General features: G+C 43.0%; 1 protein-coding gene across 11 annotated transcripts in view; it reads right to left on the reverse strand.

The window, feature by feature from the left end:
- TRDMT1 (tRNA aspartic acid methyltransferase 1) overlaps window positions 1-22,242 on the reverse strand; it is a 68,413-nt gene that overhangs the window by 37,196 nt on the left and 8,975 nt on the right. For 7 of the 11 annotated variants that reach the window (XM_077154561.1, XM_077154570.1, XM_077154578.1 and 4 more), the window contains exons 2-5: window positions 5,459-5,568; window positions 2,613-2,689; window positions 1,666-1,737; window positions 1,113-1,178 (exon numbers count right to left, since the gene is read on the reverse strand). In XM_077154561.1, coding sequence (XP_077010676.1) covers window positions 1,113-1,178; window positions 1,666-1,737; window positions 2,613-2,689; window positions 5,459-5,568 — 325 coding nt within the window. Of the gene's footprint in view, window positions 1-1,112; window positions 1,179-1,665; window positions 1,738-2,612; window positions 2,690-3,286; window positions 4,536-5,436; window positions 5,569-15,455; window positions 16,348-19,526; window positions 19,563-22,242 lie in introns of those variants that run through there. The other 4 variants (XM_077154541.1, XM_077154596.1, XM_077154586.1 and 1 more) reach the window with 4 other exon arrangements.

Below are 22,242 nucleotides of genomic sequence, written 5' to 3' on the forward strand. Positions count from 1 at the left end.
GGGCCAGGGCAGGTCTTTATCATCTTGTTGGGGTCCTTTATATGAGAATGCAATTCAGCAAAAGAGAGAAAAAGCCACAGAAGCCAAACAAAATGTGGAAAAGAAGGGAGAGACTAGCAGAGGCTGCCGTGAGGCTTGTCACGTGGCAAGGGGACCAAGGATTGCTGGCAGCTGGGCGTTGGGAAGACAGCGGCTTGATCTGGACATTTTCCTCAGCCTCAAAACTGTAAGCTAATAAATTCCACTGTTAAAGCCAACACATTTTATGGTATTTGCTTTCAGTAGATCAGGAAACAAAAACGAGGAAGAAAACACATAATGTATATAAAATGTCAGAATGCATATATTTATTTCACAACAGTTCCTATTATAAAGCACCATGTTTTAGTTTGTGAGCTGCTGGAACACAGTATAACTGAACTGGAATGACTTTTAAAAATTACAAGTGTACAATTCTAAGCCTATGAAAATGTCCAAACTAAGGCATCCAGAGAAAGATACTTTAATTCAAGGAAGGCTGGTGAGTCAGGAGCCCCTCTGTCACCAGGGAAGCCACATGGCTGGCATCTGCTGGTCCCTTGCTCCTGGGCTCTGTTGCTTTCAGCCTCTGTTCCTGTGGGGATTCCTCACTTTGCTTCTCCAGGGCTGACTTCCATCTCGTGGCTTCCCCTGGCTCTCACCAGTTCTGGCTTTCTTAACTTCTCATGATGACATCTGCTGGGCTCCAAGCATCTCCAGACATCTGTGTAACTCTTCTCTAAGTGTTAGCATCTGTGTCAGCTCTGCTCTCAAGTTTCTATCAGCTCTGTCATTTTTGAGGTTTCTCCAAGATACTTCTTCTTTCAAAGACTCTAGTAAGCTAATCAAGACCCACCCTGAATGGATGGAGTTACGTCTCCATCTAATAAAAGGCTGCACCCACAACTGGGTATGCCACATTTCTGTGGACATAATTTAATCAGAAGTTTCCATCCTACAGTATTGAATCAGAATTAAAAGAAACGGCTGCCCCCACAAGACTGGATCAGAATTAAAACACGGCTCCTCTGGGGTACATAATATTTTCAAACCGGCACACACACCAAAGCAGGCACAACAAACACATGTTTTACCTTGTTGAAGACACTTCAAAACCTTTGACATTTTCTAAAAGAATATACTTCGGCAATTTTTGCAACCTGAAAAAGAAAATAAGAGGAAAACCATACTTGTGTGGGCATGAGGCAGGTACTTTTTGAACACTCTCTTTTCATAAGCATTGCACCCCTTTTAGCACTAACATCCGCTCTGTGAGTGCCCACTGAAGTTCACCCCATGACGTGCACTGCACAGAGACCGTGCTGCCTGGCATGGGGGGCTGCCTTCCCCATACAGCAGGGGCCCTGAGGGACCGGAGGGGCCAGAACACAGCACCAAGGCTCGTCCGCTCAGCGCCACCTGCTCGGACAGTCTAAGCAGACGCCATAGGACTTGACATTCAGGCCTGTGGCCCTGTCCTCACGTGGGGACAACAGGACATCATGAGACGTCCTCAGTTATCCCATTAGTCACGTATGGGATCTAAGGGGAACATCTGAGCGGCTCCTCTCTATAAAATGACGCACAGCACATTCTCCAGGATCCAGTGCCTTACATTTAAGGAAGTGCAAGAATCAAAGTCTTTACCTTGGGAGAACATCTAGAAAATACAAAAAGCTATTCGTCCGTGGATCTGTCACATCACCCTGCAGACCAATCCTAAAGCAGCAGAGGAAAGCACACATAAGTAGATCTAGAATCGCATATAGAGACAACAGATGACTTTAACACAATCAAAAGCAAGATTATTAAAATAATCTGGCCTCATGAATAATATGATCATCTTTGTTCCCATAGATAAAATATGCATATATTTATCTGACTAAAAGGAAAAATCCTTGCACATCTAACGAGTCACTTAAAATTTATTTTTACCAAAAAAATATGCCAAATGACATACATGAAGCAAAGAGAAACAAAACGTCAACAAAGAATAAATGCAATCACCGTCTTGGATCACTTCGTCTAGTAAGGACATGAACACACACACACGCACAAGACACACACAGTACACACATGCGGGAACACATACCCAAATAATACAGGTTTTAAAAGAAATTGCAGCATAGTTATACAAAGTCAGAATTATTAAATGCACATACCAATTTTAAGAAATATAAAATTCACACATGTATATTTGGCTAGCTTTAAATTTTACAATAAAGCAATTTAGAACTTGAATAGATTTATTATGGAAAGCCACTTCAATTAAACAGTGTTAGAAAGATATTCCTGAGTGCTCATTAGCCTGAATAATTTAAGGCAGCTTGGGCCAGAAATAAATGTATCTTGGGTAGGGTTAAAAGAGGTTCCTTTTAGTCTCTGGATGTCAACCATTGACCAAATCACTTTGTTGGTTTGGCAGCATTTGCCATCTCCTTCACAGCTACAGCTGAATTATAGGTACAAGCAGGAGAACGCGCAGGGCGCAGCTGACACCTCCTGCAGTGCGCACGCTTGGACCACAGCATGGGTGGATTTAACGGGCCCTCAGAGCGCTCCTTCCCACCGGAGGAGTACCCGCGCTGGGTTACCTCGTGAACGGCTGGCATGGGGGGCTCATCAGGATCGTATTGAAGGACCACCTGTCGAACTCTTCTACGGGAATGCCCTAGAGAACGGAAGAATGTGGAAATATGGGTGGGCTGGGGAAGAAAGGAAAATGCCAAGTAGTTATAACTCACTAAACACAACGAAACGCACAGCAGTTTAAGGATTACTTAATACTTTTCAAGACAACTTTGGTTAAATTGCATTTTCCAAACAAGAGGCAAGCAGTGGGGCGGCAGACGGGAGCCCTGAGAGAGGACACGGCTCGCCCAGCTCCTGCAGCCTGTGGGCACCTCCCGCAGCTACGGCCCTCGGCTTGGGGCCCGGCACAAGCGCCAGACACGACGCCCTGCTTCCGCATCGGGGGTGAAGGCGAAGAACAGGGCCGAGGGGATTACAGAGGAAACATCAGGGTGCAGTGCAGAAAGCAGGGTAGCACTTCACAGGAGGGAGGGGGGAAGGAGAAATGGGGAGTGACTGCTCAACGGGCTCAGGGTTACTTTTTTGGATAATGGAAATATTCTTTCTGGAATTAGAAAGTGGTGATGGTTACACAACCTTGTAAATAAGCAAAAAACTGCTGAATTGCATACTTTAAAACAGTCATTTATGGTACATGAGTCATATCTAAATTTTTAAAAATACAAAAAACTCTCACAAATTTGTGATACTTTTGCTTCTGTCCACGAGGCAGTAAATTCTAAGGCACTTACCTTCCCACTGTAAAAAACAGAAAACCGGAATAAATGTAAGTAACAACTACTGCAGATACTGGACCAGTAACTCTGAGAAAGGAAAAAAACAAGCTGAATCTCAAGACTGCTCCAGATTTCTGCTTGGAAACAACTTCCAGACCACAGAGGATCGGGTAATCTACGTGAGTCAGAGAGAGACTGGAGCTCAGGGAGGTCAAAGTGATTTGGAATTACAGGACAGGGCATCAGACTAAAGGAATCTATACAGAGTCAAGATACAAAAAGATGCATAGGAGTCCTTTTGAGTCTTTTGCTGAATATTAATGTGTGCATGCACTGAGTAAAACCTTATGAGGTAGGGCAAAGAACAACTGCTAGGGCAAGAGCAATTATTGGGAAGTTGTAAGCCAAAACATTCCCCAAACTCACAGAGGGCTAAGAATCACATGAGTTACCACCACCTAAAATAGAGACACCTGGTTGAATATGTGACACACTCAACAGAGAGCTCAGAAAGGGATTAGCAGATGATCCTGAGAGTAAACGCTACTCAAGACCCACTCTAAAAATGTAAAAACAAGCCTTAAAAGAATCAACCTAATAAGCAATTAATTGCTTATGAGAACAGACTCAAACATTCTTTAAAGTATTGCAGGACTTGAAAATGTAAAATCTACAATGTCAGGCTCCTAATAGAAATTATTAGTCATGTTAAGAAGCAGGATAATGTGAACCATAAAAAAAGGAGACGGTCAATCAATAGAAGGACACCCAGTAATGAAAGAGTGCAGGAATTAGCAGACAATCATTTAAAAACAGTTATCATAAATACCATAAATTTGTTCAAAAATTTAAAGGCAAACAAAAACAAAAGGATGAAAGAAACCAAAGACATAAAAAAGAGTTCATTGAAACTTCTGGAATTGAAATGACAATATCCAAGATGAAAAGAAAAAAAATACACCCTTGCTAAAAATAAAAAAAATTAAAAAAAGATCCAGGAATCTGAAAGACAGAAATGGGCACTATCCAGACTGAAGCACACAGACAGAGATGGACCAAAACTGGGCACTCCCAGTGCCCAGGACCAAAGATATAATATATGTATAATGGGAGGTGAAGTGAAGCTAGGGACAGAGGAAACATTTGAGGAAATAATGGCCAAAGCTTTGCCAAATTTGATGAAAATTATAAATGAAGAAAGTAAAACAATGTCAAAGCAGTATAAATGCACATCATCATAACATTTCTGAAAACAAGTGACAAAGAGAATATTTTAAATGTAGACAGAGGACAAAAGACAATACATAAACAGGAATGAATTCAATGAAAGATAACCTCTGTATTTTGACAGGTTAAAAAATGAAAAGGCAACCTACAGACTTGCAGAAGTTATTTATAAAACATATCTGACAATTGATTTGATAAACAATTTTACAACTAAATAATACAACCACCCAAAATAAAAAGTGGGGAAAGAATTTCTTAACAAATGAAGACATACAAATGGCCAATAAACACATGAAGAAACTCAATATAATTACTCATCAGGAACAAAACAAAATCACAAATAAATATGACCACATACTTAAGAGAATGGCTAAAATTAAAAACACCAACAATAGCAAGTGTTGGTGAAAAACTGGATCAACTGAAGCACTTAAACACTGCTAGTAAAGCTATAATGTGGTACAAACCCTCTGGAAAACAGTTTGCATTTTCTCAGCAAGTTAAAGAAACTTACCATATGATCCAGCAATTTTACTTCTAGGTATTCAGCCACAAAAATAAGGCCTTCGATTGAGTGCATGAGCCTTCCCTCACTGCTATTGATGAAGGCAATCTCTCTTGTTGATTAGACATGTAATCACCCTCAGATGCAATCAACTGACTGATGACTTAAACCCAGAAAATGCCCTCATGGTAACAACCCAGCCAGGGCATGCTTGACCCAACAACTGGATACTCCAAACCGTCGCATGAGAGACTATAAAGCATTAACTCTCCTTTCCTAAAATTTTTTATTTTTATGTGATCTTATCCTATAATTAAGACTCCAGAACCCAGTATTTTCCCATGTTTCTCAATCACACTTCCTCTACTGTACACTTACTGAAACAAGGCTCATCACTCACTTCGATTGTCTTGGCCAGTAGTGGTGTGTGAGGAAAGTTATACTTGTACACTTCATTAGCGACAGTATTTACATCGATGGCGGCCACCACTTGTGCAGGTACACAGCTTTCTGTAATGACAAATAGGCTATCTTAAAATGAAAAGTCCTTGAGTGACTTCATCAACATGGCGACGTAAGATATACCCTGGAAAAAACTTTCCTCGAAATAAATAAATAAAAGGTTAAATTCCATGTGTTTAGACCTCTGGAGGACAAGAGAGGCTGGAGAAAGACTGAACTGAAGAAAAATAAATATCTCCAAAGTCAAGTAGGAGAGTTCTGTCCCAGGCCCACCAGTCCAGCCCCTCCCCCTCACTTGGGCACATGCCCCTAGAGGCCACACAGCCCAGTCCCTCCTGCTATGGGTACAGACTCTAGAGCCACTCACAGCAAGGAGTTACAGTCCCAGGCACATCCAGGCACGGGACGCAAATCCACAGAGACCCAGGGTGGAATTCAAGTTACTGAGGAGTGCCCCATGGGGAGGGGAGAAACCCACAGCAGAACTGCTGGCAAGTATGTACACTCAATCCAGTCTCTGTTTGCTGGGCTTCCTAGACAGAAAAGAGACCTTTCTGGACTGTCTGAACTGTATTGACCCCATCCAGTCTCATAGGTAGGAAACCCTAATTGGGAAGAAACTGGAGGCAGAAAAGCCTCAGAAGAAAAAAAAAAAAAAAAAAAAGGAGGGGGAGGTGGGTGACTGAACTGCTGCAAGACAAGGATGCAAGGATAGGTCCCAGAACTGAAAACTGTTAAGAAAGGGGTTACTGAGCAAGGGAGATAATTTAAACAAATCATAAGTGCTGGGGAGAAAATTCTACACAAAACAAACTGAACAGACCAAGATTCCCAAAAAAGCAACACAGGAGAGGAAGCTTTCTTCTGAAGGTGAAACAATTGCACAAAAAGTACAATCTTAAAAATTATAACACATATCCAGGGAAAGACTCAGATAAAGAAAAGCTTCATCTGATCAGTTAAGCACGGGCTACTCTAAAAGTACAGAATAAGTTGAACCAAGAATCAAAAAAGAGCCTCAACACAAAGCCAGTCAACCACAAAACCCTAGACAAGAGAGAGAAACTGACCTTCAGAGTTAACACATCAAAATAATCAGATGCCCAGATATCAGCAAAAAATTACAAGCCATACTAAGAAACAGGTAGGTATGGCTCAGTTAAGAGAACAAATTAAAACTTCAGAAGAGACACAGAATATGGAACAACTCAATCAAAGAAGTTCAAACATATCTCATATCAATTCAGGGAGAGGAAGCAAAATATGGATATAGAGCTAAAGGATATTATGAAGACAATATGTGAACATGAAGAAATTAAAACTTTAAAAAGAAACAAATTATGGACATGAAAGACCCAATAGTAGAGATTAAAAATATACCAGAGGCATAACAACAGCACATTAGAACAGGCACAAGAAAGAATCAGTGAACTAGAAGACAGGACAATCAAAATCACACAGAAGAAGAGATAAAGAAGAGAAAAATCTGAGCAGTGCCACAGGGATTTGAGTGACGGCACAAAGAGCAAAACATGCATCATGGGTCTCCCAGAAAGAGGAGAGAAAAGGGGCAGAAAGAATATTAAAGAAAATAATGGCTAAATATTTCCCAACTCTTATGAAAGACATAAATATACATGACTAAGAAGCACAAGATATTCCAAACAGAATAAATCCTAATAGACAAACTCCAGGACACAGGATAATCAGAAAGTCAAATGCCATAGATAATGACAGAATTGTGAAAACCTCAAGAGAAAAGTGATTCATCAATACAAGGAATCCTCGATAAGACTAAGTACCAATTCTCATCAGAAATCAAGGAGGCAAGAGGGCAGTAGTATGATATATTTAAGGTACTGAAAGAGAAAATCTGCCAGCCAAAATTCTTTATCTGGCAAAACTGTACTTCAAAAAAAGAGTGAGATTGTGTGGGCCACAGAGGCTACCTTTAGAACATCCTGGAGACACCACAAGGTCTGGAGATGGAAATTTTGCAGATCCCACTTCCAGTTATAATGAAGTTGCAAGCCCTGCGTAACAGTTCTGTGAAGACCAGGGTGGAGCTGCAACCACCTTCTCATATGACAATGGCTATAAACTCCTCACACACAGCTCCCAGCTTCTTTGTCTGCTCCCTAGAACAATATACCTGAGGGACCTTCAGAGCTGCACGGTTAGCTCCAGTCATGCAGAGTCAAGGCCAAAGTGCTAAGTCCTTACAGGGACCAGCTTGTTCTCCACAAGGTGATAAGACTCAATTTAAAGCCAATAGGTCAGTTTCTCAGCAAGATATGTACCAGGGGAAAATATCCAAGGAACAGAAAATGGCAAAGTTCACAAGAAATGATTCCTGGATGTACTCCTTAGAAAAAAAACAGGAAAACCATATGACTGAAAACCAACACAAAGATGAGAAAAGACATTGGAGAATCACACAGTGGAGACTGTGAAAATTACAAAGATGACCAATGTAGAAACACTTTCAGTCAGATCCCAATTCTTAAGCTGTAATAAGAAAACAAACTACTGGTAGTAAAATCGTATGAACACACTGAGTGCAATAAAGATTGCATGCATTATTTATCCGTTATGAGGTACATCAGCTCTCACACTGGACAGAAACACTATCAACGTGATGAATGTGAGCGTGCCTGCAGTTGTCCCTCACACCTAGAAACATAAGAGAACTTACAGTGGGGAGAGACCCTGTGAATTTAAATTCTGTGGGAAAACCTTTCCTCATTCCTATCCCTTCATTCAACATATGAAGACTCAAAATGCAGAGAAACCAACGAATGCAAGGAAAAGGGGGAAGCCTTCAGGGGGTTCTCAGGTCTTACCAGACACACGAGAACTCACACAGGAGGGAGGTCAGAGACATATAATGAGTGTGGAAAGCCCTTCATTTATCCCTCAATCGTTCAAAGACACATGGTAACACACTCTGGAGAGAAACCCTATGAATGTAAACTCTGTTACAAAACCTTTGATCATCCTACTCCCTCACCCAACTTATGAGGAATCATAACACACAGAACGTATCTAGAAATAAACTAAACCAAGGATGTAAAGGACTTATACATGGAAATTACACATGGAAAACTACAAAACTGCCCTAAAACAAATCAAAGAGGATCTAAATAATGGAAGGACATTTCGTCTTCATGGATTAGAAGACTGCTAAGATGTCAGTTCTACCCAAAATGATTTACTGATTCAACATAATCCCCATCAAAATTTTAACAGCCTACTTTGCAGAAATGGAATGCCAATTATCAAATTTATTTGGAAGGGTAAGGAGCCCCCAATAGCCAAAAACATACTGAAAAAGAAGAACGAAGTTGGAGAACTCACACTTCCTGACTTTAAAGCTAATCACAAAGATCCAGTGGTCAAAACAGCATGGTAATGGCACAAGGACTGACATATAAAGCAACAGAATCAAACTATATGTTCAGAAATAGACCCTTACAACCATGGCCAACTGACTTCACAAGGCTGCCAAGTCCACTCAACTGGGAAAGAACAGTCTCTTCAACAAATGGTGCTGAGAGAACTGGACATCTATCTGCAAAACAATGAAGACCCCTATCGCATACTACCTACAAAAATTCAAAATGGATTAAAAACCTAGATATAAGAATTAGGAGTATAAAACTCTTAGAAGAAAATGTAGTGAAATATCTTCAGGATCTTGTGTTAGGCAATGTTTCTGAGACTTTACACCCAAAGCACAAGTAAGAAAAGAAAAAAGAATAGGTAAATAGGGCCTATTAAAAATTTAAAAAATTTATGCTTCAACGGTTTCTAGTTTGCTAGCAGCCAGAATGCAATATACCAGAAATGGAATGATTTTTAAAACAGAAATTTAGTAAGTTGCTAGTTTACAGTTCTAAGGCTGAGAAAATGTTCCAATTAAAACAAGTCTATAGAAATGTCCACTCTAAGGCATCCAGGGAAAGATACCCTGGTTCAAGAAGGCGGATGAAGTTCAAGGTTTGTTTCTCAAGTGAGAAGGCACATGGCAAACACGGTCAGGGTTTCTCTCCCAAGTGGAAAGGCACGTGGCAAACATAGTCAGGGCTTCTCCTTCAGCTAGAAGGGCACATGGCGAACATGGTGTCATCTGCTAGCTTTCTTTCCTGGCTTCCAGTTTCATGAAGCTCCCCGGGAACTGTTTTCCTTCTTCATCTCCAAAGGTCGCTGGCTGGTGGACTCTGCTTCATGGTGCTGCAGCATTCTCTGCTCTCTCTGAATCTCTCATTCTCCAAAATGTTTCTTCTTTTACAGGATTCCAGTAAACTAATCAAGACCCATCCGAATGGGTGGAGACATGCCTCCACCTAATCCAGTTTAACAACCACTCTCGATTAAATCACATCTCCAGGGAGATGATCTAATTACAGTTTCAAACATGCAGTGCTGAATAGGGAGTAGAAGAAATGTCTGCCTTTACAAAATGGGATTAGCATTAAAGCATGATTTTTCCACGGGACATACATCCTTTCAAAACCAGCACAAAAGGCCTTTATCACAAAAGTGAAAAGAAAAGCTACTCAATGGAAGAAAATATTTGAAAACCATATATATGATAAGGATTTAATATTCAGAATATATAAAGAACACACTCAACAACAAAACAATAAACAACCCAATTAAAAAATGGACCAAAGACTTGAATAGACAGTTCTCCAAAGAAGATATAAACTGGCCAAAAAGCACAAGAAAAGATACTCAACATCATTAGTGTTTAGGGAAGTGCTAATCAAAAACCACAATGAGATATCATTCCATACCCACTAGAACGGCTACTATTAAGGAAACAAAGAATTACAAGTGTTGGAGAGGATGCAGATAAATAGGAATACTTACTCATTGTTGCCGATAACTTAAAATGATACAGCCACTGGGGAAGAGTTTAGCATTCCTCAGAAAGTTAAATACAGAATTATCATATGATCCAGCAATCCAATTTCTAGACATATATTTAACTTTATATTCATGTGGGATATTGATTTGAAATTTTCTTTTCATGCCTGTCTTTATCTAGCTTTAGTATCAGGGTAATGCTGGCCTCATAGAATGAATTATGAGATAATCCTTCCTCTTCTATTTTTTGGGGAAAGTTGAAGAAGAATTGGTATTATGTCTTTTTCCTTTGTATCCCATATGACAGGGGTCATATTTCATTCTTTTTCCATGTGAGTACCCTGTTATTACAGCACCCTTTGTTAAACTTTTGTTTCTTTGGTTTTTTGTTTGTTTATTTTGGGGGGAAGTGTGTGAGTTGGGAATCGAACCTGGTCTCCCACATGACAGTTGAGAATTCTACCACTGAATACCTTTGCACCCCACCCCCAACTACTATATCTTTTTTTATGTTTGGCAGAACTCAGCAGTGAAAACATCTGCTACTGAGCTTTTCTCTATTGGGAGATTTTTTACTACTGATTGTGTTAGGGTTCTCGAGAGAAACAGAACAATAGGATAGATCTGTAAATTTGAGATTTATGAAGGTGTCTCACACAACCGTGGGAACAGAAGAGTCCAAAATCCTCAGGGCAGGCTGTGAGGCTGGCAGCTCCTATGAAGGGTCTGGATGAACTCCACAGGAGAGGCTCACTAGCTGAAAAGGTAGTGAAAGAGTCTCTCTTCTTCCTTAACAACCGTCAACTAATTAAATTATCACCTCCTGGGAGACACACCTGATCTCAGACGTAATCAGCTACAGATGCAGTCAACTGACTGGTGATTTAATCAACCAGCCACAAAATATCCTTGCAGCAATGGTCAGGCCAGTGCTTTCCTGACTAGACAACTGGGCATAATCATGTAGCCAAGTTGACACCAGAACCTAACATCACACTGATTAAATCTCTACTTCTTAAAAGTCTGTTGAGATTTTCTATTTCTTCTTGCATTAGATTAGATGAAACCCATTTCATCTAAGTTTTCTAATTTGTTACTGTACTTGTTTGAAAGCTGCCAGAATGCAATATACCAGAAACAGAATTGCTTTTAAAATGGGGAATTTATTAAGTTGTAAGTTTACAGTTCTAAGGCCATGAAAATATCCCCATTAGGCAAGTCTATAAAAAAGCCCAAATTAAAACAAGTCTATAGAAATGTCCAATCTATGGCATCCTGAGAAAGATACCTTGGTTCAAGAAGGCCAATGACTTTTCTCTCAGCTGGAAGGGCACATGGTGACATCTGCTAGCTTTCCTTCCTGGCTTCTTGTTTCATGAAGTTCCCCCAGGGATGTTTTCTTTTTTTCATCTCCAAAGTCCCTGGCTACATGGGCTCTCCTGGTTCTCAGCTTTCTTTAAATTGTTTCCTCTTTTAAAAGATTCCAGTAAACTAATCAATACCCATCTGGAATGCGTGGAGTCACATCTCCTTCTAATCAAAGGTTAATATCCATTTGGGTATTCGCTTCTCCGTGGAGATCAGCTAATCAAGTTTCCAACCTACAGTGCTGAATAGGAACTAAAAGCAACACCTGCCTCTACAAGTTGGATCAGGATTAAAACAAGGATTTTCTAGGGTACATAATCCTTTAAACCAGCGCAGTTACCACATAAGGATTCATGGATGAATGGATAAATAAAACATGGTATACAATGGAACATTATTCAGTTATAAAAAAAGTGAAGTGCTGTCATATGCTACAATATGGATGAATCTTAAAGACATCATATTGAATGAAATAACAACTAATATTGTATGATTTCTCTTGTATGAAATACTTAGAATCAGCAAATTCAAAGAGACAGAAAGCAGAATAGTGGCTACCAATGACCACGGGCAGGGGCAACAGCAACTTACTGCCAAATGCATATGAGTCTTGGTTTGGGATGATAAACGTAGTCTGAAAACAGAGGGGAAGGTTATAGTGCTAACACTGTACTCAACGTCAAAGAACTGTCCACTTAAAATGGTTAAAATGATTTTATGTTATGAATATTTTACAATAAAAAATAAATTATTTTTAATAATAAACGATAGCATCACATGCTCTTTCTTCTGAACACACGCATGGGTCCCCTGGGCCTTTCTAGGTGCTAGCCCAATCATGCCACCACTGAAAGCTTTCCATGGTGACCACTGTCCACTGATCATGCAAACTGCCAAGGGTGGCCTGGACCTGGAACTGTCTAGTCTTGCTCAGAGTTGTCACCACCCCACTGGAATTTCCTGCCAACTCACATCTGCCACACACGCACATGCACACTTCTCCCTCAGGCACCAAACTGCTTAGAGAGCCCCAAGCACAGCGGCCTCACAACTTCCAGCCCTCTGCACACGTGGAAGATCTGGGTACTCTCCCGCCGTCCCAGCCATGCCTCTGGGTCCCTCAGGACCAGCTCGGACAGGCACCCCCTCCTCCAGGGGCTTCTCTAGGCCAACCAGTCTACAACAGAGGCTGGGCAGGTGGGTGCCCATGTCCCTCAGGGAGCCCTACCAGAACACCCACCCAGCCCTGAGGCCTCCATGACCCTCGGGGAGCCCTATCAGAGCATCCACCCAGTCCCCAGGCCCCCATGTCCCTCTGGGGTCCCCGTCAGAGCATCCACCCAGCCCTGTGGCCACATGGCCCTTTTGTCCCACCCCTGTCAGAGCATCCTGGGCCCCCGGGCCCCCCCCACCCTTCCTGGGGGTGATGGCCTAGACGAGTGTGTGCCAACAACCAGACCATGAGCATGCATGAGCTGTGATTTCTGCAGTGTGCTCCTCCCGAGGCTCGCACTCTTCCCTGTCCTTCCTGAGAACAGAACTGGCCTGCAAGGTGTTGCATGAGCCTCTGCCGTGTGTCTATGAATGTGTCTCTGGGTTCATTTCAGATAGAGTGTTTGACATTTAGATCTAATTTTACCTGGAAAACAACTGCAGTGTTGCTCCCAGGCTGCCCTGCAGAAGCTGCCACCCTACAGGGCTGCCCCGACACTGTGAGCACCTGGAGTGCCCACCTGGGAAGACAAGCCATGGCGTGCGTGTGTCTGCGTTGCACCTGCTCCCAGCCCCTCCCCTGGCCAGGGGCCGGGTTGCCCTTTGGGGTTCTCGCCTCACTCCCAGTTCCCAGAAGAGCATGTGAAAGGCCTTCGGGTGGCCTAACGACAGACTCCCAACTCCAGAAAAGTCACCAGGTGAGCAAGAGGGGACTGGCCTCCCCCAGGAAGCAGGGGTCGCTACCTCCGCCTTGCTGAGTTTAACCCTGTAGGACGAAGTTCAGAAGACAGAGGAGAGGGCACCTAAAAGTCCACTCAGAAGAGACAAAGCAGACACAGAGAAAAAGACTGCTTCTTGGAGACATGGCTTGAGCTTCCTCTTCACGCTTTTTCTTGAAATCGGACCCACACGTGGACCTGGCCATTAAACGAGTCCACATTTACAACTTCTGTGGAACCCAATTTGGGTTGAGTTTTCTATCCCCGGCAAATGATAGTTCCATGAGGCATTAGCATGAGCACAGCACTTAACAGGTGTCCCCATGAGGAGCTGCGTCCTAAACCCAGCACGGTGGTGGAGCCACCGAACCCAACAGGCCCGCGAAGCGCACAGTCCTGAGCCCCGAGGACTACCGCGCATCTGACACAGAAGCCCTGCTCTCAGTCCAACGCCACGCAAGTGCCTCATCGAAGGAAGAGGGCAGGAGGCCCCAACGTGGAGAGCTAGGACCTCCCCAGGGGCACCCAACCACCGATTCCTATATGTGGACACTAAAACACCAACGAGGTGAGGGCTGCTTGTAAACTGCATCTCCAATGTCTTTTGGGAGCACATACTGTTTCCAGTTGTGCAGACTCAACTTCACAGAATTCAAGTTCTGAAAATAAACAGCTAAAACAGAAATTTCAACGATAGGCATTACAATAGAAAGAATTTTAAATGATCAATCATCATAGAAAAGGATGCACACAGGGTGCTGTGAAGTTACCAATAACAACAGAAAACCCCTTAATTAACTTTAGCTATCAGACGGGCAAGCGTTTAATAAGCTGCCCCTTCTCTACTGCCAACAAGTGTTTGAGAAAATTTGTCCTTCTTCATGTTGGCTGTCGTATAATAGCCAAAAGAGACTTCTGATATTCAGTTGGGCTACTCCATTTCTAGAAATTCACACTAAGGAACCATTTGAAGAAATGTGTAAAAATATAAATGTAAGACTACATACATGCATGAGAATAGACATGTGATAGTGATAATAACCTATATTTCATGACATGAAGTGAGATCCATATTATGAGTACAAAAAGCAACTTATAAAATATGCTATTGAATAATGATCCAAGATTCTAAAAGTATATGTGAATGTACATGTATACACAGGGAAAACCCAGCAAATCATAGGCTATCTTTTAGTGGTAGAATTTGGGAATAATTCTTATTTCCTCCTTTTAATTTTTTTGGATTATTTGGTTTTTTTTTTTACAATGACAATGCTCTACTTTTTTAGAGGGCAAACAACAGAGGGCAAACAAACAAAAACTATTTCTATCTGGGAACAAAAAAATTCAATACTTTTCTTGACCTAAAACCAATCACAAGAAAATAAGAAAGCATCAAGTCTAGACAAGAAAGCAAGAAAGGTTTGCTTACATTCTCAACACACGCGAATGGGGCTGTGACCACACGCTTACATGCTCACACACACACTCACGTTCACACTCACACGTGCTCACATACCCACACACACACATGCAGTCACCCACAGAGGAAACAGTTATGTCTTACTGCTTTATTTTATCCCACAAACTCACGAGAGTCAAAAGAAGAAAAATCAAAAATTAAATCACATTGTAGGCGTCTCTAAAGATCAACAGTGAATTAACACATGACCCAAAACCAAGCACTAAAAACTAACTACTTATATACTTGTAGAATAAAAGAATATGAATCTGTCTTCTCCACTTTCCCCTGAAACCTCAGACCTTCCTCTTAAGGACGCTGTCATGTGTAAAGAAGTGACCACTGCAGCCCAGGTGACGCGGCCGGTGACGGTGTGGACAGCAAAGACCCAGAGCTTATGCCACGTAAACCGCTAGGCGCGGAGCGTGTCGGGAAGGGCACATCATTGCGAAACGCTTAAAATGTGTGTGACAGTTTCTCATAATTTAAAAGGTGACAATTTCTGACATATTTGTGGAAAAGTCAATGAAGAAGTGACATGTTTTAGTAATCTGTATCCTGTTAACCATACATTGCAAAAATATATAATTATGGGGTGGGCCACGGTGGCTCAGCAGGCAAGAATGCTCGCCTGCTATGCCAGAGGACCCGGGTTCGATTCCCGGTGCCTGCCCACGTTAAAAAAAATATATATATATATATATTTATGTTATCACTTGCAAAGATCTGTAAGATTAAACTAAAAAAAATTCTCTCTAAATTTGTCCTACCATTTGGAGACCCTCCTTGCTTAATACTTATACTTTAGGTGGAAAAATGTTATGTTTCATCATTATTGGCCTTATAAAGTCTTAAACCCTGTCCTGAAAATGCTATGAGCATAATTTCTGCTACAGGTACTTTTAAAGGAAGAATTAAGTTTCACAGTTTTGCAGTACACACTTCAGTTGCTCGATTCCAAAAGCATTCTCCTCTCCCCCCATGACTCGGTAACTCTCTGCAAACCTTTCCCACCAGGCCGCATAGCACTCCGCAGACAGGAGTGATGCTGCCGTCCTTTTAGGAAGGCTGTCAGGATGCAGCCTTGCAAAGCTCTATTCAGTGTGTGTGTGCCTGTGTGTGCACTGAGGCACTCACATTCTCAGGAACAAAGACTTACTCTCGCCCTCTCTCCCAACCCCTCTCCCTCCCTCTCCCCCTCCCCATCTCTGCCCATCTGCCTCCCCCTGTTTCCCTCCCCCTTGGTCCCCCTCTCTCCCTCCCCTTCTCTGACTTTCTCCCTCCACCCGCCTCCCTCCCCCTCCCTTGCTGCCTCTCTCCTTCCCTCCCCCAACTCCTTCGCCCCTCCCTCCCCTCATCACCCTCCCCCACACCCATTCCCTCTGTAAGCTTCCTTGCCTTTGTCTCTCTACAGAGTAAAAATGTGCCTTTGTCATATGGCTTCTGAAACTTAAATGTGCAAATACTATGAAGCTCTTAGACTGGCACCAACCTAAGTACCCGCTGAAAAACAGCTCACTATTACAGCCATCAAAAGTGCAGAGACTTTACGAGAACCCTGAATGACAGAGAGGATGAGCAGGGGAGCTGTCACCCCAGGGACGCCCGTCTCAGCGGGTGGAGGGGCCGTAAAACCATGGGGTGGTAGCGTCTGACCCCAGGCAGCACGGGCCCTGACCACCAGGTGGGCCAGGCTGCCCGTCCCCGCGAGACCACCTCACTGAGACACCAGCCCCAAGTGCAGGGGTCCCAGACCAGCCACGCGCCGACTCAGAGACTCCACTGCCCCTCACGAGAACAACTCGCAGTCCTCAGGAAAGCGCTGTATTCACAGTTCTAATTTAAAGACACAAAAAGATAAAAATCAAAACGATGAGCACGTGGAGGGGGCCTGGGAGGGTCTCAGACACAGAGCTCTCACGCCCGCCCTGCCCTCCCTGCACAGCGACGCGTCTCAGCCATCCTGGACGCTGTCCAAGCCTCCGTGCCCCAGATCCCGAGGGGTCCCACACTGCACACCCGACCGGTGGACCCGCTCTCCTGAGGCCACAATCAACTTGCACCTTCTTCTCGTGGAGGTCGCGAGGTCAGGCTGATGGCCCTGCTGCAGCCAAACCCCTCATGGCAGGCTGTCCAGTGCACCCACCCTAAGACTGCCTGTGGGGCTGCCCCCACCCCTGGGCCTCCTTAGCCTAAACCACAAGGGGTGCCCCAGCAACCAGGCCCTCCTGTCCCTGGAAATCTCAAGGACCTAGAGGCTCCCCCGGGAGCCAGGGCCAACACTGCACCTGTCCAGGAGGCCACAGAGAAACAGGACTGTACAGATGGAGGAGATGGAAGAGATGATGGAAGAGGTGGAGGAGGTGGAGGAGATGGAGATGGAGGAGATGGAGGAGACGGAGGAAATGGAGATGGAGGAGATGGAGGAGATGGAGGAGACGGAGGAGACGGAGGAGACGGAGGAGATGGAGGAGATCATCCTCGATTACACAGGGGCCTAAAGTAATCACGAGAGGGAGGCGGAAGGCTGAGCCAGGGAAGCTGTGATGGTAGAAGCAGCCAGAGAAGCCACTTGGCTCTGAAGATGGAGGAAGGAGCCACGAGCCAAGGAATGCATGGCTTCTGACCTCCAGAGCTATGAGATAATAAAGCTGTATGGTTCTAAGTCACTAAGTTTGTGGTTTTTGTGGGAGCAGCCACAGGAAACTGATGCACAAGGTGATAAGCAGTGATATAATGAAAAATGTGTATCTAAAATAGATCATGCTATTTATGTAAAATAGTGAGAAATTATAAACAATATAAATATCCAAAAATTTTGGATTTGGATTAGTTCAAACAAGTATGACGGCACTACCATAAAATGGAATATCACCCAACCTTTAAAAACCAAGTTTACAAATATATTTAATGGCAAGGGAAAATATTCAAGACATCCTAAGTGAAAAAGAAAGCTATAATTTAATCTAAGGTTCATGGCCAGATGCTGAATAAAGATTGAAAAATATAATCTAAAGCCTTCAGCAGTGTTTATTTCAGCAGCAGTACTATTTAGACGCTTTCTTTTTATGAATTCATAACCTTCACAACTTCCCTTTGAGGAGGTACCAGGATTGTTTCCATTTTCAGAGGAAACAGAGGCGGAAAACTGAGTCTTTGGCCGAGGCCGGCAGCAAGGAGGTGACGGTGTCCAGGCTGGACGCAGGCGTCTCACTGCAGGAGGTGCTGTCCACAGGGCTCCCCCCTCCCCGACACCACCCACGTGAGACTTCCACCATGACACCATCAGGCGTGGTGACCTAAGGCCAAGCTGCCGGACCCTGACACTGCCAAATTATTCAGAGATGCTCCACGTTTCAAACTTCTAAACAATCACCAAATTTACAAAACAGAAGGACCATTAGACCTGTAGGATTCCTACAGCATCCGGGAAGGGAAAGGTAAAGCATGGCGTGCACGTGTGTGCTTGTGCATACACGTGTGCAAAGAGGGTGGGGAACAGTGTGAGAAATAATGCATCCTTCCCTCTCAGCCCTGATGCTTCCGCCCAGCGAGTGGTCAGCATTCATTTTATCCTCCTGCCGGCCCCGACCCCAGCCCCCAAATGCTCTCCTTGCGCTCCATGGGAAGGGGGGACTTCCCCAAAAGGCTAGCCTGAGAGAAGAAACCCGGCATGCGTGCTCGGCTCCAGCCTGCCTCCTCTGGGGAATAAACTGCCACCGGGAGCAGGGCTTCTTCCCCTGGGTGCCCCCAGCATGCGCACCACAGCCCACCCACCGTCCCGAACACTAAGCCCCTCCTCAAACGCCACCTTTGTTAGGAATCAAGATGTAGATTTTTCTCATTTCTCTTACACGTTCATTTCTCAGTTTAGTCAGAACTGGGAAGATGGGTACTATTTATTGGGTCCCCTAAAAATCCCAATAGGTCTGAAAACAAACTAAATTGTCATCCATTCATTAGCATTGGAGAAGTAATTTGAATTGTAGAATACAGTGATAAATATTCTGCAGTGAAGTAAGCTCTCATTATTTGTTACATAGGATTGGTAATTAAATTATCCAATGGGAAGTTAGGATTCTCTTTTACTGAATACACAAAATTTATCTTACTTTTTTCCTCCTTTTATTTCAAGTTTGGATAAAAGAATCTGCTAATGTACAACGATAAAAGAGAACAAAAGTATAAATATCTTAAATGCATCAGGTTTTTCTCTTGCGTCACTCTAAATCTGGCAACAAGTCACGTAAGAGTAATTCCATAGTTACTCACAGTTACAGGCACAAAGAGGAAAATTTTGCAAACCTACATGCAAACATAAAAACCTTAAGCACTTCGGGCAGGCCACGGTGGCTCAGTGGCAGAGTTCTCACCTGCCGTGCTGGCCACCTGGGTTCGATTCCCGGTGACTGTCCATGCAAAAAAAAAAAAAAAAAAAAAAAACCTTAAGCAGTTCAAACTCTAATTGCTTACAACCAATTTTCCAAAAATATCCCTCAATGATATTCATAGCTATATGCAAACAGACTTCCTCTCAGTGTACTGCCATGGCTCAGTTATAAACACCAATTACAACAGAACTAATTGCAAGGTGAAAATACAAAGTACACAGAGTACACAGCACTGAGTGGGCATTAAACTATTGAGGAAAAAAGACAAGAGATTCATAAAATTAATAACAAGTAACAAATGAGAAGCTTAATGTTTTAACAGAAAATAATAAGGCTGAGTAATTCTCGCTAAATATGATTAGATATTATAAGGCTAAAATTCAAAACAACACCTTGGAAGACCTTTAATGACTATTGATGGGGGTGGGGAGGGTGGAAGTGTAGTTCTGTGGTAGAATGCTCACCTGCCACACAGGAGACCCGGGTTTAATTCCCAGCCCATGCACTTCCTAAAAAAAAGTCGTAAATGGTGCTGCAATAACAGGATCACATGAAAAGAATGAAATGTGACCCCCACCACACAGCATACAAAAAGAAAAAATTATTTGGTTGGGCATGCCTATTCTCCAATATTTGACTATGTGGAAAACACTCATCTACTTTCCTAATAAACCACCTCAAATCACACTTCACTTTTCCCCTGTGTGCTGGTCTGAAACTGTTATACGTCCCAGAAAAGCCATGTTCTTTTGACCCAGCCTTGCAGGGGCTGACCTGTTGCTGGGTGGGACCTGCAGATGACGTAGTTTCTGTGCGAATGTGACCCTGCCTGTTCAAGGCAGGCCCTAATATGTTTACCGCAGTCCTGTAAGAGGGAGACACTCTGGAGAAAGCAAAGAGGCCTAGAGAAAGAAAATGCCCCAGCAGAAGCCAGGACTCAGAGGAGCTGAGACAGCCATTCTGAAGGAGGCCAGGAGAGAAGGGCCGGCAGACGCCCGTGCACCTTCCCAGGTGACAGAGGAGCCCAGACGCAATCAGCCTTCCTTGAGTAAAGGTATCCTCTTATTTATGTCTTAATTTGGTCATTTTTATGGCCTTAGAATTGACATTCATAACTTAACAAACCCCTTTTGTGAAATCCAATCCATTTTTAGTATATTGCATTTCCACAGCTTAGCAAACCGAAACACCATACTGTTATGTATTTTCATAGTTTACTTTAAAACACTCCACATTCACTGTTTAGTTTGCTAAGGCTGCCAGAATGCAATAGACCAGAAACGGAATGGCTTTTATAAAGGAGATTTATCAAGTCACAAATTTATAGTTCTAAGGCCTTAAAAATGTCCAAACGAAGGCATTTAGAGAAAGATACCTCGACTCAAAAGAAGCTGATGGCATCTGAAACACCTCTGGCAACTGGGAAGGCACAGCTCTGCTGGCACTAGGGCCTCTAGCTTCAAACACCTTTCCTGGGAGCATTTTCTTTCTGCACCCCAAACTCTGTGCTGGCTCTGAAGCTTTTTCCAAAATGGCTGTGGGTGCGTCACAACTGCATGAAAACAATCTAACCAAAGCTTCTACCCTAAACAATAGGTCTGCCCCACAGGCGTGGATTCGGATTGAAAGAACATGGCTTTTCTGGGGTACACAACAGCTTTGAATCAGCATATCCATCAAACAGGCATGCTCCCTTCCTCCTGACCCCCATGCCCTGGCAACGACTAAGGTAATTTGTCTCTGCAAATGTGCTATTTCTAGACATTTCTTATAACTATCATGTCCTTATGTATCTTATTTCCCTCAGCATAGTGTTGTCAAGGTTATTCCATGTTTCAGTTGTCTCCAAACTTCATTCTTTCTTACGGCCAAATAATATTCCATTGTGTGTATGCACCACATTTTGCTACCCATTTCTTTTCTTGATGGACACTTGGGTTATTTTCACCTTTTGTCTATTGTGAATAATGCTGTTATCAACACTAATGTACGAGTAAGCGTCTGAGACCCAGTTTTCACTTTCTTTGGGTTTACACAAAGAAGTAGAGTTGCCAGGTCACATTGTAATTCTGTATTTAACTTTTTGAGGAATAGCCATACTGCTTTCCACAGCAGCTGCAACATTTTATATTCCCCACAACAAAGCACTAGAGTTCCAATATCTCTGCATCTTTTCCATCACTTATTATTTTCCATTTTCTTAAAATAATAGCCATCCCAGTGGATGTAACATGGTATTACACTGGGGTTGTGACTTGCATCTGCCTGATAGCTACTGATGGTGAGCATCTTTTCACATGCTTATTGGCCATTTTTGTATCTTCTTTGCAAAAATGTCTCTTCAAGTCCCTGTCCATTTTATAGCTGGGTTATCTTTTTGTTGTTGTGCTGTAAAAGTTCTTCATATTAAAAGTCTGGATATTAAGCCCTTACCCTATTGTTATGGTTAGGTTCATGTCTTAATGTGGCCAGGTGATGGTACCCAATTGTCTGGTCAAGCAAGCAAGGCCTAACTGTTACTGCTGGGACAGTTCGTGGCTGGCTAATAAACCAGAAGTCTGGTCTATTAAATCATCAGGATGCTGACTGCGTCCGTGGCTGATTCCATCTGCAGTCAGCCAAGGGGAGTGTCTTCCGCAATTCGTGACATTTAATGTCATCAATGAAGGCTTTACAGAAGAAGTCAGCAGAGAGATGT

The sequence above is a fragment of the Tamandua tetradactyla genome, chromosome 1 (genome assembly GCF_023851605.1).
Source record: "Tamandua tetradactyla isolate mTamTet1 chromosome 1, mTamTet1.pri, whole genome shotgun sequence".
NCBI classification, from domain to species: Eukaryota; Metazoa; Chordata; class Mammalia; order Pilosa; family Myrmecophagidae; genus Tamandua; species Tamandua tetradactyla.